At 46.5% G+C, this 10,084-nt stretch overlaps 1 protein-coding gene across 3 annotated transcripts in view; it reads left to right on the plus strand.

Annotated features, from left to right (window-relative positions):
* The first annotated feature begins 1,751 nt into the window (after positions 1 to 1,751).
* Positions 1,752 to 10,084, plus strand: part of LOC112080910 (kelch-like protein 41b) — a 39,182-nt gene continuing 30,849 nt past the window's right edge. Inside the window, exons 1-7 of one of the 3 annotated variants that reach the window (XM_070442750.1) lie at positions 1,758 to 3,015; positions 3,245 to 3,402; positions 3,531 to 3,638; positions 4,410 to 4,595; positions 4,778 to 4,924; positions 5,514 to 5,600; positions 9,007 to 9,445. In XM_070442750.1, the coding sequence (XP_070298851.1) occupies positions 1,906 to 3,015; positions 3,245 to 3,402; positions 3,531 to 3,638; positions 4,410 to 4,595; positions 4,778 to 4,924; positions 5,514 to 5,600; positions 9,007 to 9,118 (1,908 nt within the window). In that variant the 5' untranslated portion in view covers positions 1,758 to 1,905 and the 3' untranslated portion in view covers positions 9,119 to 9,445. Of the gene's footprint in view, positions 3,016 to 3,244; positions 3,403 to 3,530; positions 3,639 to 4,409; positions 4,596 to 4,777; positions 4,925 to 5,513; positions 5,601 to 9,006; positions 9,446 to 10,084 lie in introns of those variants that run through there. The other 2 variants (XM_024146839.2, XM_070442751.1) reach the window with 2 other exon arrangements.

A 10,084-nucleotide genomic window follows, 5' to 3' on the forward strand; every position in this document is an offset into this window, starting at 1 on the left:
CTGAATTTGCGATGTTTATCATACAAGTACATTGCCGTACAGTTTTCTACATTACAATTGCTGCCATTTATTTCACACTGGTTCACATGGATTATACTATAGTTGTATGGTGTCCTCTACTGGTGAAAAGTTGCCTTGCCTGATACACACCAGAAACGAGAGTTCATCAAGCGTTCTTTGGGAAAGATGATGGTTCTATGTGTAACCATAATGACTCAAACACTGAGCTCTTCAATGGTTCTTTACAGTTCACAAAAGGGTTCTTTGCTCTTTTTAGTGATAATTAAAATGTAGGCGCGCCGGCTCATTACAATATTTCGGTGCGCGGTTTGCTCACAGCTCTTTTTGAGTGAGTGTCATTCCAGTTTATGTAATCTGTTGTGTTATGCTATTAAATATTGTCTATGGCCAGTGCAGTGTCTTGTGAAAGACTCACGAATGGCCTTGTGTCAATTGAGAACGGTTGACTGAATCCGTCAGTGGTTCTCAATTCTCTCATCAGGGACCCCCAGCTGTTCCAGTGGTAGCTCACTTGATATAGAACTTTAACAATATAATATATAGAACTTTAACAATATAATATGTGCACATGTTGCAAATTCAATCAAGTTTTACAGAGATCACACTTACATTGTCAGAGGAAATGGTCATAGTTAAAACGACAATCTATTTGATTGAGAGACCGTAATGAGATGTCAACCATTTGTGGAACTTGTCCTAGTAATATGGATAGTGTCTGTCTACAAATGTATCATGCTCCGAGAAAATGACTTTTCATAGAGAGTAAATAAACGTCTGTGAATTTAACTAAACCACTTCATATTTTCATCAATACTAACAAGATGAATGTACTTTGAAAGTATTCTCTAAATCTCACTTTCTATGAACTTAGGAACCTCTTCCTGTAGCCACAGCAATCCATAGGTATCCATTTCTAATATTGGCAAGGTGACACTGGTCTGTGCACTACACTATATTTATATTACGTGTGAGACACTCCACTCCTGTCCAAATGGTCTATCTTTAGTGTCCTCAACTACAGTGTCCACACTGCCGCCCAACTCCAAACACTTTGACTTAGAATCAAGCTAAGTTTACCTGCTATATATTTTATCTGTAGTCACCTGAATTTTACAGAGATTAAAGCCTACTCTGATAGTACAGTGTAATTCAGGACAAAGTGGCTATTTTCAGGGCTTGAAGTTGAAGGCCTCGCCCCCTGTCAGCAGTCCTATGACCCACAGAACAATGAAGGGAAAATGAGGAGTGTTGATAGGTGGAGAGGCCAGCTGCTGCTGCTCAACCATCCTCAGTAGAATTCAAGCCTTGTCAGTCTTAGGGCTAAATTCAAACAAAATAGGGACATATTATCCAAGAATCCACTTTAAATAGTTTAATTGAGAGGCATTACAGTAGCTTGTGTGGCTGTTTGGAAATGAATGAATGGGAATGAACGAATGAAAGAACATGAAACATCCTTTGAAATTATTTAAAGCTACTGAGATACAGGGTGGAGCCACTGGTCAAAACAACCAATATTAGGTTAATAACCATTAGCTTTGACCGCATTATCCCTCTTTAGCCACTACTAAACCAATGACAGTGTTGAGGCTGAATCATGGTAGTGGACTATAGCCCGGAACACCCCAGTTGCTTCTTTCAGTCTGTGACAGCTGTATGAGTCTGTCTCCGCATTCAGATTTGGCAGAGCTGAGATTCCTACCGACTGAGGCAGGCAGGCAGGTGGCTATATTTAGAGGGGATAGGATTAAATTGCAGTAGGCAGTGGGGGATTCAGGCTGGGAACCTTTTCTCTGCTCAGCCTTTTCTAGCCTGGACTGGGTGCCAAGAGGACCTGTGGCCATCATTTCTTTCCCTCTGCAAGCCACCGATTTCCCCCACACCATGGACCCCAAAGCCATGAAGGAGGAGCTGCGCCTCTTCCAGAGCACCTTGCTCCAGGATGGCCTCAAGGAGCTGCTGAACGAGAACAAGTTTGTGGACTGCASTCTYAAAGTGGGCGATCGGAGCTTCCCCTGCCATAAACTCATCATGGCTGCCTGCAGCCCATACTTCAGAGAGATKTTCTTRTCCYAGGATGGCAAGGAGGTGYAGGCCAKCAAGGAGGTGGTCCTGGACGATGTCAATCCKGCKATCTTGGACATGATCATCARGTATCTGTACTCGGCCGAGATCGACCTCACCGACGAAAATGTGCAGGACATATTTGCCGTAGCCAATCGTTTCCAGATTCCTTCAGTCTTCACCGTGTGTGTTAACTATCTTCAGAAGAAGCTATCCGTGACCAACTGTTTGGCAATCTTCAGGATGGGTCTGGTCCTCAACGTGCCCAGGTTGGCGGTGTCTGCCCGTGACTACATCGCAGACCGCTTTGATATCCTCTCTAAAGACGAGGAGCTCCTCCAGCTGGCCGCTCATGAACTGTTCGCTGTCATTGGTGGCGACTCGCTCAATGTGGAGAAGGAGGAGATGGTGTTCGAAGCCCTCATGAAATGGGTCCGCAACGACAAAGACAAACGTGTCCAGGTACTGGGTGACGCCTTCGAGTGCATCCGCTTCCGCCTCATGCCTGAGAAATACTTCCACGACAAAGTGGAGACAGACGAGATCATCAAGGCCGACCCGGAACTTCTGAAGAAGGTCCAGATTATCAAAGACGCGTTCCAGGGAAAACTCCCAGAAAAGAAAGACAAGGTAGCTGGGGATAAGGGGGCGGATGGCGAGGGTGGCGAGGCAGAGGACGTTTTCCCAGGTTTCCTGAACGATAACCGTCGCCACGGCATGTACGTCCGCGACCTGATCCTGATGATCAACGACACGGCAGCGGTGGCGTACGACGTCAACGAGAACGAGTGTTTCCTGGCGGCCATGTCGGAACAGATCCCCCGGAACCACGTCAGCCTGGCGTCACAGAAGAACCAGCTCTACCTCATCGGAGGACTGTTTGTGGACGAGGAGGACAAGGACGCTCCCCTACAGTGCTACTTTTATCAGGTAACCAATTATTGTTCATTTAGAGTTTTGGTCACTTCTTTTGATGGTTTCAAATCTTCTATTGGTAATATTTGCCTTTCAGAATCTACGTTAGCTCACTAAGTTACATCGACAAAGTCTTTGTTTGATGTTAGAATAAACTGTTTTTATTCATAACACTTATTCATAATAGATGAGTGCAGTCATTCAATCAGTCATTCATTCATTCATTCAACCCTGTGTATTTCAGTTGGACACTCTTGCAGCTGACTGGGTAGCTCTGCCCCCCCTGCCTTCCCCTAGAGCTCTTTTCAACATGGGAGAGTGTGAGAACCTGCTGTTTGCTATTGCTGGAAAAGACCTCCAGAGCAACGAGTGTTTAGACTCTGTGATGTGCTATGATGTCCAGTGAGTGGATTAGATTCAATATGACTAGTTCACTCAGTACAGTAGAAAGATATAGGACTTCTCAGCGCTTCTCTCTACCATTTCAAGTGTGTGTTTTGACCCTCCTGTTCTGTGATGGCTTTCCCCAGGAAGATGAAGTGGAGTGAGACCAAAAAGCTTCCCCTGAAGATCCACGGCCATTCTGTGGTCTCCCATAAGGGCCTGGTGTACTGCATTGGAGGAAAGACTGATGACAAGTGTGTGTGTGTGTGTGTGTGGTCTTGTTCTTCTATCCTTGTCGGGACCTGAATTCCCCCAAAGTCCACACAAGGATAGTAAAACAAGGAAAATTCATGGGAAATGGGAAATGTCAACGGTTATTTTAAGCTTAGGGGTTATGTTTAGGGTTTGCGTTACAATTAGTGTTAGGTTTAGGGGTTTAGGGTAGGGTTAGAGAAAATAGGATTTTGAATGAATATCAATTTTAGGTCGCCACGATGATAGAAAATCAAGTGTGTATGTGTGTGTGTGTACATGTCTGTTTGCTAAAGATATGGTGTTGCAGCTGTTTGTAGTCTATCATTCTAAGACCTAAGCATGTCAGACCATAGAGCTAGTGTAGGAGTCATTATTTTCATTATGGAACTACACATGGTTAAGTATACAGTTATTCAAACGTGACCGTAGTGAAAATAATCTATTCTATGGGTCACATGTGAGCAGTGGAGGCTGCTGAGGGGAGGATGGCTCATAACAATGGCTGGAATGGAGTCAATGGAATGACATCAAACACATGGAAACCATGTCTTTGATGTGTTTGATACAATTCTATTGACTCCATTCCAGCCATTACTATGAGTCGTCCTCCCCTCAACAGCCTCCACTGCATGTGAGCACGTATTGTAATACATGTTGTCTGATTTATTGAATCCAAACCGTAACTGTAAATCCATCACAGTCTTTCTATACTGTTGCCAGAAGGACATTTCCTGAGATCTGACAACCCTGTCTATCATTCTCCTGCGCAGCAAAGCCCTGAACAAGATGTTTGTATACAACCACAAGCAGTCAGAGTGGAGGGAGCTGGCTGCCATGAAGACAGCCAGAGCCATGTTCGGAGCTGTCGTTTACAACGGAAAGATTGTGGTGGCCGGGGGAGTCAACGAGGAAGGCCTCACTGCTGCATCTGAAGTCTATGACTTTGGAACAAACAAGTATGTAGAATTTTCTTTGGTGATAAAACAGTTTAAGAACTTGTTACACCTTTTAATATCATTCACCATAACAATACCATTTGCTGTTTCTGGATGGTAAACGTTATTAGTCATCTTGAGTCAGGATGGCCTTAATTATAAAGAGTCCCCCTGATGCTATCCCTAATGACCTTCTTTCACAGATGGGAGACGTTCACAGACTTTCCCCAGGAGAGGAGCTCAGTGAACCTGCTGAGCAATGAGGGGGCCCTGTACGCCGTGGGGGGCTTCACCATCATCCAGAATGACAACAAGGAGGTGGTCCCCGCAGAGGTCACTGATGTTTGGCAGTAAGACCCCTCTTTTAATGTTATTATGTCATCAACCAGGATTTGAACCAAGGTCTTCTTCATAAATACACAGGACTGTGTTTGCCCATTATGCTAAAGCCTAGGCAGTAACTCAGTGAGCTAACACAAGTTCACCTTGTTCAGCCCTGTTTGATGTGGGTTTGTTATTTTAGATGCCTTACATTTCCATTCCTGTGGACAAAAAAGTAGAACTTATTCATCTTAGTTCAATTATAATAATTTGTTATATAAATGTATGATAAGAAATAAAGGTAAAGCTGAATGAAAAAGGAATGAGGGCCCTACTTGGTCAGTGGTTGTCACGACTTCTGCCGAAGTTGGTTCCTCTCCTTGTTCGGGCGGCGTTAGTTTTCCATTTGTTTTGTCTTGTATTCCCACACACCTGGTTTCAATTCCATCATTACATGTTGTGTATTTAACCCTCTGTTCCCCCCATGTCCTTGTCCGGAATTGTTTATTGCAAGTGCATGTGCACGTTTATTCTGGTGTGCAACGGGTTTTATACCCATTTATTGTTTGTTCTGATTCCGGTGGTTTTTATTATTAAACTGCTCCGTTGTAAACCCAGAGTTTGCTCTCCTGCGCCTGACTTCTCTGCCGCCAGTACGCACCCCTTACAGAATTCCGGACCACTATATGGAGTCAGCAGGAGCAGGTACCCCGGGTATATGAGTGGAGGAGTGCGTCCGGGAACACGCGGCGATGCTCCACCATCTTGGCACCGCCATGGACCGCGTTGTCCAGACAATGGACAGAGACAGGGAGTTCTACCAGCGCCTCTACCAGCACAACCGGGGTCTCCACTACTCGCTCTCCCTTCTCCTGGTCCCAGTGGGATTCGTCTCTCTCTTCCTACGTCTCTCTCTTCCTTTCTTCTCTACGATGGGACGGCTGCGAACTGCCAGGGGTTCCTGTTGCAGCTAGACTTATACCTGGCAACCGTCCACCCGGCTCCTTTGGGCCGTGAGAGGGTATCCGCCCTCGTTTCGTGCCTCAATGGGAAAGCCCTGGAGTGGGCCAATGCCGTGTGGAGAGAGGGAGATGTGGCGTTGGACCAGTTTGAGGAGTTCACCCGCCGCTTCCGGGCAGTCTTCGACCACCCGCCCGAGGGTAGAGCGGCGGGTGAGCGCCTCTACCATCTGAGGCGGGGGACGAGGAGCGCCCAGGAATTCGCCCTAGAGTTTCGAACCCTGGCTGCCGGCGCGGGATGGAAAGACAGGGCCCTGATCGACCATTATCGCTGCAGTCTGCTCAAGGACGTCCGTCGGGAGTTGGCCTGCAGAGACACGTCTGCTGTACGTGACCGGTTGATCTATTGAGCCCACACGTCAACCTCCTCTGGTCATCCTGGGATCGGTCGGACAGTGCGCTGTTTGAGCGGGAGGTACTGGTGGCCTACCTTGGCTAAGGACGTGAGGGTTTATGTTTCCTCCTGCTCGGTGTGCGCCCAGTGTAAGGCTCCTAGGCACCTACCCAGAGGGAGGCTTACCCGTTCCACAATGGCCTTGGTCGCACCTGTCGGTGGATTCTCTTACCGATCTCTCCCCTCACAGGGTAACACCGCGATCCTGGTCGTTGTGGATCGGTTCTCTAAGTCCTGTCGTCTCCTCCCTCTGCCCGGTCTCCATACGGCCCTACAGACTGCGGAGGCCTTGTTTACGCACGTCTCCCGGCACTACAGGGTGCCTGAGGATATAGTGTCTGACCGAGGTCCCCAGTTCACGTCTAGGGTCTGGAAGGCGTTCATGGAATGTCTGGGGTCTCGATCAGCCTTACTTCAGGGTTTCACCCCGAGAGTAATGGGCAGGTGGAGAGAGTAACCAGGATGTGGGCAGGTTTCTGCGGTCTTATTGCCAGGACAGGCCGGAGGAGTGGGCGGCATTCGTGCCCTGGGCCGAGATGGCACAGAACTCGCTCCGCCACTCCTCCACTAACCTCTCTCCCTTCCAGTGCATACTGGGGTACCAGCCGGTTCTGGCGCCTTGGCATCAGAGTCAGACCGAGGGTCCTGCGGTGGACGACTGTTTCAGGCGCGTGGAGGAGACATGGGAGACTGCCCGTGTTCACCTTCAGCAGGCTGTGCTGCGCCAAAAAAAGAACGCAGACCGTCACCGCAGTGAGACCCCTGGTGGACCGGGTCTGGCTCTCGACCTGAAACCTGCCCCTCCGCCTGCCCTGCCGGAAGCTGGGTCCACGGTTTGTGGGGCCATTTAAAGTCCTGAGGAGAGTGAACGAGGTTTGTTACAGGTTACAGCTTCCCCTCGATTACTGTATTAACCCCTCATTCGTTGTGTCTCTCCTCAGGCCGGTGGTGGCTGGCCTGCTCCAGGAGTCTGAGTTGAGGGAGGTTCCTCCGCCCCCTCTGGACATCGAAGGGGCCCCGGCGTACTCCGTTCGCTCCATACTGGATTTGAGGCGTCAGGCGAGGGGCCTTCAGTATCTTGTGGAGTGGGAGGGGTACGGTCCGGAGGAGAGGTGCTGGGTTCCGGTCGAGGACGTGTTGGACCCTTCAATACTGCAGGAGTTCCACCGTCTTTGTCCGGATCACCCTGTGCCTCGCCCTCCGGGTCGTTCCCGAGGCCGGTGTCGGCACGCTGCTGGAGCCGCGCGTCAAGGGGGGGGTACTGTCACGACTTCCGCCGAAGTTGGTTCCTCTCCTTGTTCAGGCGGCGGTCGGCGGTCGGCGTTGCCGGTCTTCTTGCCTTCATCGATCCACTTTTCATTTTCCATTTGTTTTGTCTTGTCTTCTCACACACTTGGTTTCAATTCCATCATTACATGTTGTGTATTTAACCCTCTGTCCCCCCCCATGGCCTTGTCCGGAATTGTTAATTGTAAGTGCCTGTGCACGTTTATTCTGGTGTGCGATGGGTTTTATACCCATTTATTGTTTGTTCTGATTCCGGTTGTTTTTATTATTAATCCACCTATCGTGTCAGATTTTGAAAATATGCTTTACAGCAAAAGCAATCCAAGCGTTTGTGAGTTTATCAATCACTAGACAAACAGTAAGAACAGCTAGCCGCAAATTAGCTTGGTCACGAAAGTCAGAAAAGCAATAAAATTAATCGCTTACCTTTGATGATCTTCGGATGTTTGCATTCACGAGACTCCCAGTTACACAATAAATGTTATTTTTGTTCGATAAATATTAGTTTTATAACCAAAAACCGCCATTTGGTTTGCGTGTTATGTTCAGAAAACCACAGGCTCGTTCCGGTCCTGAAGTGCAGACGAAAATTCCAAAAAGTATCCGTAATTTTCGTAGAAACATGTCAAACGTTTTTTATAATCAATCCTCAGGTTGTTTTTAATGTGTGAAAGTTAAATATTTCTCCAAAATATTTTTTGAATTTCGCGCTCTGCCTTTTCAGTGGAATGTGGGAGGAGTTCCGCTAGCGGAACCCCGGGGCTAGACAGGTTTTAACATACATAATCGATAATATTTCAACCGGACGGTAAACTATTCAATACTACAGAGAAAGAAAATGTCGAGCTACAACTCTCGGGCGCGTGAACTAATCAAAGGACACCTGACGCGTTTTGCTAAATCTCGCTCAATTTTTAAAATAAAAGCTTGAAACTATGTCTAAAGCCTGGTCACAGCCTGAGGAAGCCATTGGAAAAGGAATCTGGTTGATACCCCTTTAAATGGAGGAGGGGCAGGCAACGGAACAGGGATTTTTCCAAATAAAAGGCACTTCCGGGTTGGATTTCCTCAGGTTTTCGCCTGCAAAATCAGTTCTGTTATATTAACAGACAATATTTTGACAGTTTTGGAAACTTTAGAGTGTTTTTTATCCTAATCTGTCAATTATATGCATATTCTAGCATCTGGGCATGAGAAATAGTCAGTTTACCTTGGGAACGTTATTTTTCCAAACATAAAAATAGTGCCCCCTAGCTGAAAGAGGTTACTGCTCCGTTGCAAACCCAGACTTTGCTCTCCTGCGCCTGATTTCTCTGCCGCCAGTACGCACCCATTACAGTGGTACTGTACAAACAATCAACTACGTCTTTGTTTGTTCCTCATCACTGTATCTTCGTTTTCCCTGTGTTAGGTACGAGGAGGACAAGAAGGAATGGAGTGGGATGCTGAGGGAGATGCGTTACGCCGCTGGCTCCTCCTGCGTGTCCCTGCGCCTCAATGTTGCCAAAATGCCCAAACTCTAGACCCTCGCTGCCCCGTCATGATTCCCCATGATGCCCTCTGTCTGCCCTGGATTACCACTGTCTTCTCTTGGTAGTCTTTCCATTTCAGTAATAGAGGGGGTGTCACCGTCACATGACAACTCAAATGTGGACTCTTATTGGTTGATTGTGTTGAGAGTTTCTTTTTGTCACTTTATGGTCAGAAAGTGATATTCTGTACAATAATAACAACATCTACTTTGCGTCAGTGAAGACTGCATCAGTATATTAGTTTCCCTCACTATCGAGTAACCCACAACGTGTATTTAGCTAGCTTTTTTTGTAAAATAAACATTTGTTCAAAAACTCTGGCCGGTCTAAACAACTGTCCTGCATTATGCATATACTATGTACACCACAGTATGTGTCATACCAACAATGTAGGTACCAGTAGATTTCCACAGTAGGTTTGGCATACAGTAGGTTAATCTCCGTAACCCAAAATTATGGAAAAAGTACCCTATTTTCTTACCTAAATAGAAAATGAAGCAAGTAAAAGTGAAAGTCACCCAGTAAAATACTACTTTAGAAAAAGTCTAAAAGTATTTGTTTTTAAAAATACTTAAGTATCAAAAGTGTATATAATTTCAAATTCCTTATATTAAGCAAACCAGAAGGCACAATCCTCTTTCTTTGTTATTTACGGATAGCCAGTGGCACTCTCCAACACTCAGAAATAATTGACAAACAAAGCATTACTGTTTCGTGAGTCCGCCAGATCAGAAGCAGTAGGGATGAAAGGGATGTACTCTTGATAAGTGTTTGAATTGAACTTGCACTGTAACATTACTAAATACTTATAACCACCACAGCTTTTGACCGTTTTCACCGGCATCCATTTCTAGTTCACTAATGTCTGTCATCAACATGTATCAAGCATATCAACCTGCAGGCTGATGCCAAATGCAGGACATGTGACATCATAGTACAGTACAGTAACACTAAGCC

Source organism: Salvelinus sp. IW2-2015, unplaced genomic scaffold, assembly GCF_002910315.2.
Source record: "Salvelinus sp. IW2-2015 unplaced genomic scaffold, ASM291031v2 Un_scaffold16574, whole genome shotgun sequence".
NCBI classification, from domain to species: Eukaryota; Metazoa; Chordata; class Actinopteri; order Salmoniformes; family Salmonidae; genus Salvelinus; species Salvelinus sp. IW2-2015.